Source organism: Suncus etruscus, chromosome 5 (genome assembly GCF_024139225.1).
Source record: "Suncus etruscus isolate mSunEtr1 chromosome 5, mSunEtr1.pri.cur, whole genome shotgun sequence".
Lineage (NCBI taxonomy): Eukaryota > Metazoa > Chordata > Mammalia > Eulipotyphla > Soricidae > Suncus > Suncus etruscus.
In genome coordinates this window covers 13,781,649-13,798,910 of record NC_064852.1, presented here as the reverse complement: position 1 = coordinate 13,798,910, position 17,262 = coordinate 13,781,649, and the positions used below count along the sequence as shown (strand labels likewise).

At 40.0% G+C, this 17,262-nt stretch overlaps 1 protein-coding gene, 1 non-coding gene and 1 pseudogene across 4 annotated transcripts in view; 2 read left to right on the top strand and 1 right to left on the bottom strand.

The window, feature by feature from the left end:
• The window catches only part of MAPKAP1 (MAPK associated protein 1), a 293,758-nt gene that overhangs the window by 37,982 nt on the left and 238,514 nt on the right, over window positions 1-17,262 (top strand). For all 3 annotated transcript variants that reach the window (XM_049774167.1, XM_049774165.1, XM_049774166.1), the window contains 2 exons: window positions 6,124-6,451; window positions 10,950-11,039. In XM_049774167.1, the coding sequence (XP_049630124.1) occupies window positions 6,193-6,451; window positions 10,950-11,039 (349 nt within the window). In that variant the 5' untranslated portion in view covers window positions 6,124-6,192. The remainder of the gene's footprint in view (window positions 1-6,123; window positions 6,452-10,949; window positions 11,040-17,262) is intronic.
• Window positions 15,354-15,515, top strand: LOC126010218 (U1 spliceosomal RNA). The gene has a single exon (XR_007496334.1). It is a non-coding gene; the product is annotated as a U1 spliceosomal RNA (small nuclear RNA).
• On the bottom strand, window positions 15,823-16,121 carry LOC126009350 (60S ribosomal protein L36-like; annotated as a pseudogene).

Below are 17,262 nucleotides of genomic sequence, written 5' to 3'. Positions count from 1 at the left end.
GTGTCGGGGCCAGCGAGGTGGCGCTAGAGGTAAGGTGTCTGTGTCTGCCTTGCAAGCGCTAGCCAAGGAAGGACCGCGGTTAGATCCCCCGGCGTCCCATATGGTCCCCTCAAGCCAGGGGCAATTTCTTTTTTTTTTTAAATCTTTATTTAAACACCGCGATTACAAATATGATTATAGTTGTATGATTACAGTCATGTAAAGAACACCCCCCTTCACCAGTGCAACATTCCCACCACCAATTTCCAAGATTTCCCTCCTCCCCACCCCACCCCACACCTGTACTTGAGACAGGCTTTCTACTTCCCTCATTCATTCACATTGTTATGATAGTTTTCAGTGTAGTTATTTCTCTAACTGCACTCATCACTCTATGTGGTGAGCTTCATGTCATGAGCTGCACCTACCAGGGGCAATTTCTGAGTGCTTAGCCAGGAGTAAACCCTGAGCATCAAACAGGTGTGGCCCAAAAAAACCAAAAAAAAAAAAAAATGGTTTTGTCAATTTGGGATGTCTCTTACTATTGTTCCATTCTTGACATTTTTTTTTTTTTTGGTTTTTTTTTTTTTTTTTTTGGGTCACACCCGGCAGCACTCAGGGGTTACTCCTGGTTCTAATGCTCAGAAATAGCTCCTGGCAGGCCCGGGGGACCATATGGGACACCGGGATTCGAACCAACCACCTTAGGTCCTGGATCGGCTGCTTTCAAGGCAAACACCGCTGTGCTATCTCTCCGGGCCCTATTGTTCCATTCTTTATAGATGTTCCTTTTGCTTCCATTTTCAGTAAAATGTTTTATGCTTTGAGAAATATGAAGTTAAGAAGTGGGAGAGGGCCAGAGAGATGATACAACATGGATAAGGGATTTGCTTTGGATGGGGCCAACCCAAGTTCGATCGCTCCCTAGAGTATTGCCAGGAGTGATCTCTTGGAAGAGCCAGGAGTAAGTCCTGAGTAGCAGCAGATGTAAGCTGTAAAGAAGAAGGGGGAGAGGAGAGGAGAGGAAAAGGAGAGGGTAAGGTAGGGGAGGATGGGAGGAGGGGAGGGGAGGAGAGAGAAAGAGAGGGAGAGAGAATTCACAGAAAGGGCTAGAGAGATGGTACAGAGTTTAAGGTGCTTGTAGCATGGATAAGGGATTTGCTTCGGATGTGGCCAACCCAAGTTCGATCGCTCCCCAGAGTACTGCCAGGAGTGATCTCTTGGAAGAGTCTGGAGTAAGTCCTGAGTATCAGCAGATGTGAACCATAAAGAAGAAGGGGGAGAGGAGAGGAAAAGGAGAGGGGAGGGGAGGGGAGAATGAGAGGAAGGGAGGGGAGGAGAGAGAAAGAGGGAGGGAGAGCAGGTAGAGGGAGGGAAAGAGAGACAATTCACAGAAAGGGCTAGAGAGATGGTACAGTTTAAGGTGCTTGCCTTTCTTAAGTCTGACCCCAGTTTGATCCCCAATACTATATATGGTCCATCAAGAACTGCCAGGGATGACCTCTGAACACAGAACTAGGAGTGATTCCTGAGCATGGAGCCAAGAATAAGCTATAAGCACTTCTAGGTGTGAAAAGGGGTTGAGGGTGCTTGTCTTTCATGTGGCCAATAAGGTTCAGTCCTCGGCATCCCATATGGTACCCCCAAGCACCACTAGTGGTGATTCCTGAGTGCAAAGTTAGGAGGATTTTTGAAAAAGGCCCCCACACTAACATGCAAACAAACAAAAAAGAATCTTAGGGGGCCAGAGAGATAGTACAGCATGCAGGACTCTTGCCTTGCAAGTGGCTGACCTGAGTTCCATCTCCAGAATCTGCCAGGAGTGAATCTTCAGTGCATAGCCAGGACTAACTCCTGAGCACTGCTGTGTGTAGCGAAAACAAAAACAAAAACAAAAAACCCCAAAGGATTGGGGAAAAGAACTTGTGAAAAGTAAGGCATTTTGGGTGACAAACTCTTACAAGGTCCTTGAAATATATATTTATATAATATCTATCTTTTTGTAATTGCCTTATTTCATTTAGCATAGTGGATCCAATGTCCTCTCTCCGAGAAGGATGTCGTAGAAAGTCCTGTTTTAGGCTGGAGTAACATTTCATTGTGTGTACATGTTCATGTACATATTACTGTTTGTTTTTTCTTATTCGGACTACCTCCCAAGCAGTGATCAGAGGACCCAGGTACTACTTCTCACAGTACTTAGACCAGATGCTTCAGTGTGCAGGCCCAGTAGTGCTGGGGGTGACTTGGGCTACCTAGTGGTATCAGAATCTACACCCAGTGATGTTTACAGGGCCCTTTGGTGCCAAAGAATGCATTGGGATTCTTCTAATCCCTGAGCTCTCCCCTGCCTCCTATCAAATGTTGTTTACTCGCTCTCTGCCAGTGTTGGTAATGTATTCTCTTTTGTGTCATGGCGTGTGCTCAGTTGATTAATGAATGGTTAGGTTACTTTAAGATATTTCAATATTACATGTAGTCTCAAGACATATATTTTTGCACAGCTATTTCCTAAAAGCATGTCCTATCGTTGGGATTGCTGAAAGGGTATTCATATTTTATACTTTGAGAGGTATTACCAAATTACCCCCTTAGATTCCTGATTTTTGTTCTCTTACTATACACGGGAGTGCCCATTTTTTGAAACTCTGCCAACATTACTTTAAAAGAAGTCTTTGTCTTGAACATTATGATAAAAAAAATTACTTGTTTTCATTTATGTTCAAAGAAGTCAGATATACCTTCAAATGATAATTTGCTGCTCTTGAAGTAATTTAAAGCATATTCCTTTGGTTCTGAAAAGTAGTGTTTTTGTTGGAAGTGTTCCAAGGGCAGTTTTGAATGGCAATTTAAGAGATGCTCTAGTATCTCTGTCCATAAAAATGTAAAAAAGGGGACCTTTTTCTATAACCACAATTTACATGTATAATCACAAACCACAGTATCTACAGCAAAATTATCTAGTCCTTGGAGGTCAGACAGAAGTGGTGGTGGAATGCTGCCCTGTGCCAGAAGGCTGTGGTGTCATGCCCCATCCTGGTGAACAGTTTGAGTGCTTATGTCCCTGTCTCAGGAGGCAGGAAGCACAGTGCCAGGGGTTCTATGTCACATCAGTCAGATTCCCTCATAGTGAACTAGTAGATCAGATAGTTGCTTGTTACATTGGGGTGTTTGGGGACCTCTTTCCTGTAAGAGTTAGTTAGGGAGTTGGGATGTGTATTCACCAGTGTCTTCTAAGAGGTAATGGGCAGATTCATTTATGTATTTTATTTTTATTTATTTTTTCTGAAAAAAGAGCCTAATGAGTGTTCTTTCTGTTGTTTTCTTTGCAGTGAAGCTTTGAATGCCAGAACATCTGGGTCTGGCTTCTCCTGGCAGCTCTTATTTTTGAGGGGAGACTTGTTCATGTGAATTTGAGAGCACCTTCTTGTCTGCCTTATTGTCATATTGAGAAGATGCTTGTCATGATTGCTACGAGAATATTTGCAGCTCCGACAGTCTGATGCTTTATTTTTTTTTTATTAAACAAAACAAATGCTTTTATTTATTTTCTGTAGTTTTATGCAACTTTGGGAGTTATCTGAGAAGATTTATGTATATTTGTGCATGCATATGTTTACATATGTGGGGCCCACATGTACTCTGCGGGTTACATGCTCAGGGGTCATTCTAAGTGGTGCTTAGGGTACCATACAGTGTGTGGGGTCAGATCTGGATCTTTTATATGCAAACCATGAGCTCAGTCTGCTGAATACTCTGCCTCTCCAACCCAAGACTTTCTTAATTTTTATAAGTGAAAATTAAATGTTCCCTTTAATTCATTAATTAAAAAATTTAACACACAGTGGTAGACTGACCTTGATGATTCTGTGAGTAAATGTTGTATGAACCCCACAGTTTTAAGAGAAATATTTGATCTGAAGTAGAAGACAAATTTTGATTCAGAGATTTTTTGGGGGAATCACACCCAGCGGTGCTCAGGGATTACTCAGAAATCGCTCCTGGCAGGCACAGGGGACCATATGGAATGCTGAGATTCAAACCACTGTACGTCCAGAATCAGCTGCATGTAAGGCAAACGCCCTAATGCTGAGCTATCTCTCTGGCCCCCCGATTCAGAGATGTTTTGTTTATGTTTGCATTTTCTATCTGTCTCAATGTAAATAAGTATTCAGTGAATCTATTTAAATTAAAAAATTTAAGATTAGGGGGCTTGCATGTGACTTACCTGTGTGCAACCTGCAGCATTCCATCTATATGGTCCCCAAACCCACCAAAAGTGATCCTTGAGCATAGAGCCAGGAGTAAGCAAGCCCTAAGCACTACCAGGTGTGCTCCAAAAACAAGAAAATTAATATAACTCACTTTATTAGAGATGATTCTGAGTTAAATGTCCTCTTTAGCTCTCTTTATTTTAATCCCCACTAGGAAGTGTTAATAATAGAAAGATTGCTAGAAAAAAACCTTAAAACTTCATTATCTCTTATGATTTATTAACTAGATTTCCCCCTTTGTTCCATTTCTAGAGGAAATAAATAAGAAGAAAATGTGCTGTTGTAGGTCTTTGTAAAAATAAGTATCTCTTTGGATTGGTGGAAGAAATAGTTCAGCTTGCATTCATAATGATTGTACAGGGTCAGAGAAGTGACGCAGGTCAGTCAGAGTCTACTGACACAAAGGAAATACATAGTTATTATACCCTCAGTGAATTTATTAAAGAAGAATGAGTGGGGCTGGAGAGAGAGTTCAGTGTTCCATGTGCCAGAGAGTCCTAGATTCTATCTCTGGCACCTCCCAATGCCCCACCACTGGGATAGACCTCCAGTAGCCCCTTAGCACTGCTGGTGTGACCCAAAGCCCTCGCTCCCCCACAAACAAAGGAAAGGAAAATAAAAGAATGAGTTGTTGATTTTTATTTTAGGATTACTTAAACAAAAATTAAAAGTTGAAATTGATAAATTAATAATTGCTTTCACATAATGTTTAATTATATGGCAAATTCTTATTGGAATGCTGTTATCTTCTATCTATCCTTTCATTCCTGGGTTCCTCATTTCATAAATGAAGGGGGAAAAACAGTTTCAAAATGAACAAGGTTATTTTAACGAAGAATTAGCAAATGACAGGACCTGAATTAGATCTCATTATGTTTCTGGAACCATAGGTTCCTAACCATTGTTCTCTAGTATTGTCTTGTTGAATATTCTCATTTAATTGAAGAAGTACCATCTCATTCCTAAAATAAACATCATTATAGTTTTAACAAGATTTGGGAAGTAGTTTTTATAATTAGGTTTCTAAAATAAGAAATTAATCTGGTAGCAGACAAGTTTGATTAATTGGCTTTATTTTAAAAGCACAATAGTATCTTAAATTAGAAGAAAGGAAAATATATTTGTTTAGCAAATTTACTTTGGTGCACTTTTGTAAAATTCCTCTTAACTCAGAAAGCATTGTTTGTGCCCTTTTAGGTGTGTCACAAACATGTGACAGGAGGGTAAGGGCAAATTGGAGAAATAAAGTCATATAGTAGCGTATCATTTGAGGAAAATGCAACTGGGTCCTTCATAACCTTATAGAACGGTTAGAAGAGTGGGAATGAAAAGAGAGAGGAACACTTACCTTTTAATGGTAATTATATAGTTTGAGTGTTATTATATAACTAAGTTATTAAGTTATTATATAAATAAGGAGTCACTTTTTTTTCCATATTTTTTTGGGTCATACCCAGTGCTCAGGGGTTACCTGGCTTTCTGTGCTCAGAAATCACTCCTGGCAGGCACCGTGGACCGTATGGGATGCCGTGACTCTATCCACCATTTGTCCTGGACCTGCAAACTGTGCTATCTCTCCAGCCCCTTGTCCTTTTTCTTTTCTTTTCTTTTTTTTTTTTTTAAAAAAAGAAGTTTCTGTTTTGCAAGAGAGCAAGCCACTCTCCTCAATACCACAGAGATCTCATTGCGTAGAACCACAACTCCTAGTGCTTTCAAGGATTTCCTTTCAGCTTAGACATAACCCTTTTAAGCTCCAGTGAAAAGGAATAAATGTTGATTTTCAAGGAAGTGTTTTACCATGTTGAAATTAGTTTGAAAGATGGTTCATTTTCTGCTTTATTCCTAAATCTTGCTGTGTATATGTTTCTAGGTAGGTGAACCTGTGAAACAATATGAAGAGGAGAAAATAGCCTTTTAAAGAAAGTAGTCCACAGAAAGGATGGCCTTCTTGGACAATCCAACTATCATTCTAGCTCATATTCGACAGTCACACGTGACCAGTGATGACACAGGAATGTGTGAGATGGTTCTCATTGATCATGATGTTGACCTCGAGAAGATTCATCCTCCTTCGATGCCTGGAGACAGTGGGTCAGATATTCAGGGAAGCAATGGTGAGACTCAGGGCTATGTCTACGCCCAGTCAGTCGATATTACCTCAAGTTGGGACTTTGGTATTAGAAGACGCTCAAACACAGGTAAACATTGCCTTTTGGTTTTGTCATCGTTGCTGTCTTCTTTTTTTTCTTTTTTAAAGTTTTTGGGTTATACGCAGCATTGCTCAGGAGTCATTCCTGGCTCTCTACTTAGGAATTATTCCTGGTGGTGCTTGGGGGACCATCTGGGATGCTGGGTATCAAACCTGGGTAGGCCATGTGCAAGGCAAGTGCCTTACTGGCTGTAGTGCCTCTCCAACCCTGGGCGTGACTTCTGAACTTAAAGTAAGTAAGCAGTAAGTATAATGTTGAAATAAGTTAATGGGAAACATTTCTGTATAGAAAGGAATGTGCTAGATGAAGAGGTACACACATTGTCTCCTTCTCAGCCAGTGAGTAGAAGGGCCTCTTGTATCCTGCTAGTAGAAGGTAAAGTAGACAAAATTGACCTAGATGAAAAAGTTTGCTAGGAGAGATACTAGGTGTTCTAACAGAGTCCTTATGTATGAAGGGAAACAAACTTGTTTTGAGTATCTTCTCAGAGCAGCCTTAGTTCCAGTAGGTAGACACTGAAGACAAACCTAAGATTGACAGAAAAGGAGCTTAAAAAATCTTTTGGGGGGCCGGGCGGTGGCGCTAAAGGTAAGGTGCCTGCCTTGCCTGTGCTAGCCTTGGACGGACCGCGGTTCGATCCCCCGGTGTCCCATATGGTCCCCCAAGCCAGGAGCAACTTCTGAGCACATAGCCAGGAGTAACCCCTGAGCGTTACTGGGTGTGGCCCAAAAACCAAAAAAAAAAAAATCTTTTGGGGCCAGAGTGATAGCATGGAGGCAGGCCATTTGCCTTGCATGCAGAAGGACAGAGGTTCAAATCCCAGCACCCTATATGGTCCCCAAGCCTGCCAAGAGCGATTTCTGAGTGTAGAACCAGGAGTAATTCCTGAGCACTGCCGGGTGTGATCCAAAACCCAAAGAAAAAAAACAAGAACCCCCCCCCCCCCACTTTTATTTTGGTGTTTGGGCCACACCCAGGGCTTAATCGAAGCTCTGCATTCACTCAGAAATAATTCTTATTGGGGTTTGAGGGATATGTTGTGCCAGGGATCAAATCTGGGTTGGCCTCAAGCAAGGCAAGCGCCATACACACCATGTTGTCTTTCAGGCACCAGAAAAGAATAATTAGGTGGACCAAGGAATGCTGCTGCCTGTGAGTTCTTGCCTTTAGTTGGGAGGAGAGGGAACTGGAGTTAAATATTTGTTAGTTACATTTTTGGAGAAGAAGATATGAGTTGAGGCCATATCTGGTGGTGCTTAGGGGCTACTTGAAGGCTTCTGCTTGGATCAGTTCTGTTGATGTTTAGGAACCATGGGGTGCTTGGGATTGAACCGGGGCCTCCAGCATGTAAACTATGTGCTTGGCTCTTGTACACCCTATTTTTAATATTAGCCTGTTCTTTTCTTTCTTTCTTTCTTTCTTTTTTTTTTTTTGTTTTGGGTCACGCCCAGCAGTGCTCAGGGGTTACTCCTGGCTCTATGCTCAGAAATCACTCCTGGCAGGCTCAGGGGACCACATGGGATGCCGGCATTCGAACCACTGACCTTCTGCATGAAAGGCAAATGCCTTACCTCCATGCTGTCTCCCCGGCCCCTTGTTATTTTCTATGTTGGCTGTGAGATTAGAAAATTTTTGATATGGTGCCTATATTTTCTTAAATTTATCTCTATTCTTCTATCTCAATGGCTTGAAAATGCTTCACTTTTGTTAGCTGTTAAAGGTTTGTCATTGGCCATTTTCCAGCTTTTATTTTTTGGAAGCCTTTCAAGAGGAATGTGATGAATCAAAGTTTTGATTTAGATAACTTTTTTTTTTTTTTTTTTTGGTTTTTGGGCCACACCCTGTGATGCTCAGGGGTTACTCCTGGCTATGCGCTCAGAAGTTGCTCCTGGCTTCTTGGGGGACCATATGGGACGCCGGGGGATCGAACCGCGGTCCGTCCTAGGCTAGCGCAGGCAAGGCAGGCACCTTACCTCCAGCGCCACCGCCCGGCCCCTTAGATAACTTTTAAGCACATATAGTTTAATTATTGTAGGAGAGGTTCTTTTTTTTTAATTAAATCATCATGAGATACAGAGTTAAAATGTTATTGATATGGGCGAGAGCAATAGCACAGCGGTAGGGAGTTTGCCTGGCATGCAGCCAACCCCGGATCCCGGTTCGATTCCTGGCATCCCATATGGTCTCCTGAGCCTTCCAGGAGTGATTTCTGAGCACAGAGCCAGGAGTAACCACTGAACACTGCCGAGTGTGACCCCAATTTTTTTTTTTTGGCCACACCCGGCGGTGCTCAGGGGTTACTCTCTATGTCTGCTCAGACATAGCTCCTGGCAGGCATGGGGGACCATATGGGACACCGGGATTCGAACCAACCACCTTAGGTCCTGGATCGGGTGCTTGCTAGGCAAACACCACTGTGCTATTTCTCTGGGCCCGACCCAAAATATTAATTAAAATAATGTTATTGATAGTTGGTTTCAGTCATACAATATTTCAACACTCATCCCTTAACCAATGTTCATCCCACTAACATTGTCACTAGGTACCTCTCCTTTCTCTCTTCCCAAACCCCCAGCCTATCTCTTTAACAGATATTTTCTTCTCTGAGAGGGTATTCTTGGAAGTAGTATTTTTGAAATAATTAGAAAATATAACCTAGGGGCCAGAGTGGTGGTGCAGCGGTAGGGCGTTTGCTTTGCATGTGGCTGACCTAGGATGGACCGTGGTTTGATTTCCCCCAGCGTCCCATATGGTCCCCCAAGCCAGGATCGATTTCTGAGCGCATAACCAGGAGTAACTCCTGAGCGTCATAGGGCATGGCCCCAAAACAAAACAAATATATATATTTGTTTATATATATATATATATATATATTTGTTTATATATATATATACACACACACACATAGATAAATATAATCTAGTTAGTAGGAATAACTGTTTAATTCCAAGGAAAAGCAATGGCAGGAAATGTAGTAGAATGTTAAAAATATTGATCTTATTTTCATGATCCAAAAATAAAGGGAACATAAAGGAGTGTTGTAGGTAGAGCAGGATATAGTTTAGAGTGAAAGACATTTTGGCTAAGACTTTGGTTCAGAATCTAGCACTACAAAGAATAATTTGAACTTGTGATGAAAATAATTAATCGTATTTCTCAGTATCTAAAGAGACTTTTATCAAAATACCATTTGAGTGAAGGTTCGAAATTAATTTAGAGCCATTGATTCTCAGTTCTTTGGTTGAGGCTGACTTTCTTGCAAGTTATTGAGATGATATCTTTTATGACAGGTTGAATGGATTTCAGCAGGAGAATGCTGCTAAATTGAGAGCTTTATGATTATATTACTTTGGCTGTACCATTCACATTTATTAATTGCATTTGAATGTATTTTTCTTCAGTGGTATTTGGTTAAAAATACAGTGACATTGTCAGGCTTTTGCCAGATTACCGTAGTTTAAGTTTCTGATAAGGTTAGTTTCACTGTTTCTTTACCATACTGCTATGGAAAAGGCAGATGATTTCCTACCTTAAAAAGGCTAAAAGATAAATTTATCTAGTCTTTTATTAGCATTGTGTCAAGATAAGAAGTTTAAGATTAGTAAGAGGAAACTGATTTAATAAGAGAGTGTATCAATTGTGACATTTTTTTCTCCACTGTGGTCTCCATATGTGGTAGTACATCAGATCATATTTGTTTAAGAAATTGATTCACTGATACTTTTTGAAGGTTAAACAGCCAGTGGTAATATAATTTGATATTGTTGATAAAGTTTCTTAAGGCTGTATTTGGGACTAATAATTAGAATGGTGAGGTATCCTGGTGACCAAGGGTTTTACCTTTAAATCTTTCAGCATATCTTAAAATTTTGTCTAAGAAAAATTGTTCTTTTTAAGATTTGACTAATGTTACAAAGATACAAATCATTATTTTACTACCTATAAACTGTTTCAGCCCACTGAAGAAAAGCTATGCTAATTTATATAGCTTTGACATTTTATAATTTTCATGATTTTTAGATAAAGGATTTTATATTTAAAACTTTAATAGTCTAGTCTGAGTTCATTTATCTTTAATTTTTGAAACGGGTAGAGTAATTCATAACAGTAATTTTATTCCTGTAATGTAATATTCACTTCAGTTCATTTGTGCATTAAAATTCCTTTAAGACCGTTATTAATGATTTATATAATGAAATGTCATATTAATCACAGAAGTTTTCACATTTTATTATTCTCTTCCATGTTAATACTATCTTTATGATCTCTATTAATGTTTTATATCCTCTAATTTCAATTATAAATCAAGAATATTTTCATGTTTTTGTTGGTATTTGCTTTTCAGCGGTGCCACCTTTAAAATTTTATGACTTTTTCCTACAAATGCAATATAAAACATCTTTATTCATATAAAGGTAGTTAATTATGTCTTTGTTTATAGTAAACTTTCATTGACAAACTTATAGTTATAATATTTCTTTTCAAGCTCAAAGATTAGAACGACTCCGAAAAGAGAGACAAAACCAGATCAAATGCAAAAATATTCAATGGAAAGAAAGAAATTCTAAGCAATCAGGTAAATATGAATGATTTTCATTGTTGATTTGAGACTTACATATTTAGTTTGTATTATTTTATAAGTGCTTTTACTTTTAATCCATCCTTTTACATTTTGGTGGGGAGACGACAATTATGCTTTGAGCTTTAAACTCTTTTACTTAGTGGCTTAGGATCTCTTTCTTTGCTGCTTATTATCATAGTAATTGATGTGTAGGACACATTTTGTACAAAATTGTGCCAAATCAAAGAATTGGAACCACCAAATACCTGTGATTTGTATGGACTCTGGGCTATGGAATCCTCCTGAGATTCCAGCCTACACTCTCCCTACTGTGATTAATAGTTCTAGTAATCTTTTTTGCATGTATATTTATTCTTTTCCTTTAGCTTAAAAGCTATTATGTTTTTGGAATTTTTGGGTTTGTTATATGCTAATATGGTATGTATATTAGAAAACCAGCTAATTATCTCACAAAGTGTACATCTCAAAAAGAGGGACAATTTTTCCAACCAAAAATTGTTATTACTTCATATTTTTTATCTTTTATCTTGTTAACTAGACTTTCCCTTTTCATCTTTCAAAGAAATGCCTACAGATAAACAGTATAGTGGGAAGGATGTCTACCTTGCACACAGCTTACTTATTTCTACCCCTGATGTCCCATTATAGTCCCCCAAGCCTGCCAGGAGTGATTTCTGAGTGAAGATTCCAGGAGCAACCCTTGAGCACCTCTGGGTGTCCCCTACCCCCCCACCCCAACACACATAAAGAAGAAACAAAGAAATGCCTGCAATTTGTCTTTATTTTTGCAGAATTAACAGTAGCACTTTTTGTTTGTCTGTAATTTTTATACAGCAAGCTCTCAATGTCTACCTGCTGCTGTCTGCCTGACTAGACATACATTATTTTCAGTGCAGTGTTCTAGGTATAGTTGTAGGTTTCATTGCTTCATTGTTGACCTTAATAGATGAGACAGAGACTCAAAGGGACTTAACTCACTAAAGTTACAAGACTAGGAAGTGCTCACTACAGTAGAAACCTGTTTTGTACTTAGCACTATATGCATTTTTGGGGGGGAGTATAGTGCTCAGAGCTAACTCCTGGCTCTACTCAAGGATCATTCCTGGCAGAGCTTGGTAAACTTAAAGGAGTGCCAGGGATTAAACCTGAGTCATCTGTGTTCAAGGCGAGCACCCTACCTGCTGTACTACTGCTCTGGCCCCTTGTCCTGGCTGGATTTAAAGGCCACTTTCTGTTCAACTACACTAGAGTGTTGTTTTCCTCCTACTTTGATTGTAAAGCCAAGTATGCCTAGTGGGGATGGTTTTCTTAAATATTGCTTTTAATGATGATCGTCATGTAGACCCAGAAGTTATACTTATTTCTTATTATCTCTCTTTTGTGATTTCCTATGCTTTGTCTTGAATGTCCTTTTTGAAAAGTTTACTCTTGATACCTCGAAAATCTTTCTAAGCTGGCCATTTTGATGGAGTTCAGGTAATATTTCTTTCTGTTGTATTTATCACAAACTGAAAAACCTTTAAAAATCATTTGTCTTGTCCACTTTCTTCTAATTTTTCATATATTTCAATGCTTTTCCTATTAATTTCCTCTTAGTGATTACAGAGCTAATTTATCTAAGCCTTTATCTCCATTTACTGTTTTGGCACACTTACTTCCATATCTCAAAAAGATATATTTAAGGGGTCTTAGCGGTGGCACAGCAGCAGGGCATTTGCCTTACTTGCGGCTGACCTGGCATCTCATATGATCCCCCAAGCCAGGAGCGATTTCTGAGCGCAAGCCAGGAGTAACCCCTGAGCATCACTGGGTGTGACCCACCCCCCCCTCAAAAAAAGAGGAATAGCATGGAGGTAAGGCATTTGCCTTGCATGCAGAAGGTCAGTGGTTCAAATCCCGGCATCCCATATGGTTCCCTGAGACTGCCAGGAGCGATTTCTGAGCATAGAGCTAGAAGTAAGCCCTGAGTGCCGCCGGGTGTGACCCGAAAACTAAGAAGCAAAAAGATATATTTAAGACTAAGATACAGGGAGCAACTAAAATAGAACTGTATTTTCCTTTAGAATATAGAAATACCTTCTCTGATTTAAATTTTGAAGCACTTAATATTCAAATAGATGTATGTCATATATTTTGGTAAATACTACATTTATTTCTTAAATTGTTCTTAATATCATTTCAGTGTCTGTTTACAGAATGTGCTAGAGAAATATTCTCGCTCCCCCCTTTTATTTTACTTCATTTGTTACCATATAACCCACTGTGTATTATATACTCTTTCAGTTTTCTTTGCTCAGATTTTTGTTGAACAATTTTATTTACTCTATCAATTTATTTGTGGAAAGTGGTTACTGTATCTCTCTATGCTTTGAAATATTGACCTGCCCAGTGGTGACTCTTGATGGGTGAATCTCATCAATGCACAAAGAAATCTCTGAATTTTTTGTTCAGCTGGGATTCATCATTAAACCACAGTTTGGCACTTTGGGTATACTGAACCCTATTGAAAAATTGCTGATGGCTAACAGGCAAACTACTGCCCTCACAAACTGAGTGGTAGCTCCTAAAACCCTTTTTTTGGGGGTGGGGGGATGTCACAGTGAGTGGACCTTAGTGATAGTATTGCCATTTGTTGGGCATTTGCCTTGCAAAGGGAGATGTGGGTTTGCTTCCTGGTACCCTGTATGGTCCATGAGCCTGTCAAGACTGGTCCCGGAGAGCTGAACCAGGTGTAAGTCTTAAGCACCACCAGATGTGAACCCAAAACAAAAACAAATATGCCACAACCAAATGCTTTTCATTTAGCTATGAATTTTGGTTAAGTAATCATTTATTGATGCTTTCATTCTTCTGCTATTTTTATTTTATTAGAATATTTTCATCTATATTTTCTATTTTTATTTTTTAAATTTATTTAAAGGAAATATATCACATAGTTGACACAATTGATCATAATACATTTGTTTCAGGAAGAACAAAGGCAAAGTTATTTAAAAAATAAAAAACCTGGGTCCGGAGAGATAGCACAGCGGCATTTGCCTTGCAAGCAGCCGATCCAGGACCAAAGGTGGTTGGTTCGAATCCCGGTGTCCCATATGGTCCCCTGTGCCTGCCAGGAGCTATTTCTGAACAAACAGCCAGGAGTAACCCCTGAGCACCGCCGGGTGTGACCCAAAAACCAAAAATAAAATAAAATAAAATAAAAAACCTAACGAGATGGAAGAGAAAGGAAAGGTTCAGTAGCAAGTATATTTTTGAAAGTCATTGAATCACCAATTAACTCATGAAAGGCCTAGCAGAAGGTTTAATAAGCTTTTCTTTTTTTTTTTTTTTTAAGGATAAGAGTTAAAGAAGTACAGCAAAATTTTTACTTTTTTTTTTATCTAGTAAGAGAATCATCATTATGAATAGGTAACCTTTGAAATACTCTTTTTTTTCTTTAAATAAATTCTTTACTTGAATCACCAGGAAACACATGATTACAAAGTTGTTCATGATTGAGTGTTAGCAGTACAGTGTCAAATACCCTCTACCAGCATATATTTTCTGCCTGAAAGTCCCCAGTTTCACTTCCCACCATCTACTGGAATATTGGCCACAATAACTCTCTAAATATTATTTACCCTTTACGACATAGTATAAATGCAGGGGTCTTGTTTGCTTTTTTTTTTTTTTTTAAATAAAAGAGTTGGAAAGGACCACAGACGCTATCTGGGTTCATACCTTTAACTTTTTTTTCCTAGTGAATTTAGTGATCCATATGTTATGAGATCATAGGCTAAATTAGTTACCTTAGAGTAAGCACCCTTGAAATATTTCCTTTCTTTCTTTCTTTCTTTCTTTTTTTTTTTTTTTTTTTTTGGTTTTTGGGCCACACCCGGCGGTGCTCAGGCATTACTCCTGGCTCTCTGCTCAGAAATAGCTCCTGGCAGGCATGGGGGGACCATATGGGACACCGGATTCGAACCAACCACCTTTGGTCCTGGATCGGCTGCTTGCAAGGCAACCGCCGCTGTGCTATCTCTCCGAGCCCTTTGAAATAGTTCTGTACCTAAAATTACTTGTGTAAGTGCCAAAAGGGTATTAGACAGCGTTGTCAGTCAGAATGCATCAGTGTCTCATTATTTTAGATTGAGTTGGAGCAGGTGGAAGCATAACTGGCATTGATTCTGAGTTCAGAAGTTGCCCTGGTGGAACCAACCCACGGTGGGTGGCCATTTCTAGACATTGAGCTCATGTCCAGTATGGTTGTGCTTTACCATTTGAACTATCAGCCCTATAACATGCTTTAAAGCTGCATGAATAAATATACTTACCTGGCAAGGAAGATAGCATGATCACGAAGGTGGTTTTTCAGGGCAAGGCCTATTCATTGCACTCTAGATGTGCTGATCTCTGTAATTTCCCCAAATGTGAGAAACTTGACCGCATAATTTGTGGTAGTTGGGGGACTGTGTTCACTCTCTCCAGTGGAAAAAAAAGAAAACTGCACGAATTAGTTAGCCTAAGGGGTTAGGTGCTTGTCTTTCATGACCCTGGTTCAGTCCCTGACATTGCCATGGGCTCCAAGTACTACCAGGTATAGCTCCAAACCACCCTTTCCCCCCAAAAAAACTTATTTAGTAGCTCTTTATATCCTTTTTTTATTTTTGTACATAGGAGTTATTTAATTATGATTAAAAAATTCGCCTCCAGAACATGGCTGCCTGCTTGCCTCTATGCTCCCCCCACCAAAAAAAAAACCAAACATCCTGCAGCTCCAACCTGTTAGGACGTCTCAATCCTTGCCCACTGCCTTCCGCATGGTCACTAGCACTTCGCTCAACTTCCTCTCGCTTCTTCTTGGCATGGATGTATGTCCGCACCTGCTTCTTGATGAACTTGAGGGCACACTTGTCCTTGGAGACTTTGAGCAAGTTATAGGGAGCAAAGCTGCAGACTTCTTGGATCATGTTGTGCACTTACCTGTTGTGTTTGGTTAGGTGCCTGTGCCACTGGCTATGCCTCGGTTTGCTCACATTCTTGTCCCCTTATGCCCTTGTTGAGGCACATGGCCGTGGTGTAGCATAAAACCATGGCAGGTCATGGAGATGGAGGTGGATGGATCCTAAGCGAGCAGGGCCAACTAACCTGGTGCTCCTGTCTCTGTATATCGTTTTTGTTTTGTGTTGGGGTCACACCCAGCAGCCCTCAGTAGTTACTGCTGGCTCTGAGCTCAGAAATCACTCCTGGAAGGCTTGGGGGACCATATGGGATGCCAGGGATCAAACCTTGGTCACTTGCATAGCAAGGCAAATGTCCTACCTGCTGTGTTATCACTCCGGCCCCTCCATTTGTCTTTTAGTGGAACTGATGAAGAATAGGCTACTTCAGGTTTGGAAGAAAGACAAACTTTCAGGTATTTGGCCGAACAGGATTGAAGTGCCATTAACTGGGAGGTAGAAGATTATAGGAAAAGCATTTTTTGTAGGAAGATCAAGAGTCAGGTTATAAAAGTGTCACATTTGTGACATCTGTCAGAATCAAGTGGATACGTCGCAGAGAAAGTTGAGTATATGTCAGTCTACAATTTTTAGGAGTGCTTAGATAGAGGAATAATTACATGGGAGTTGGTACTAGTATTTATTTTCAACATTCATTTTGTTTTGCTTTTGTTTTTGAGCCACACCCGGTGACTCTCAGTGGTTACTCCTGGCTATGTGCTCAGAAATCACTCCTGGCAGGTTCAGGGGACCACATGGGATGCGGGGACCTGAATCCAGGTCCATCCTGGACTGCCGTGTGTAAGGCAAATACCCTACTGCTGTGCTCTTTCCGGCCCTTGCAGATTTTTTTTTAAGTAAAAGTGGGTATTATCATTATGTGACACTTAAAGTAACTAGAGCTGATATTACTTAAGAATAGAGTGCGGTGATTATTTGGTGAAACGGTATGCGATTACCATTCCAATCAAGTATAGAGCATTTCTGTACTCATAAAGTTCCTTCTTAACCCTTTTAAACTAGTGTATTTCCCAAGCAGCTATTATTCTGCTTTGCCTCACTGTGGTTCAGCCTTTTGTGGATGGGACTTCAAAGGTGGTTCGGATCAAGATGTGAATATAGACAGATAGAAGTAGAAGCATTGTTCAGTGTGACTAATGATGAAGATTCGAGAGGGAACGAGAAATTGACAGAGAGAACCAGCATTGCCTGAAAGATAGGATGAGAATCAGGCA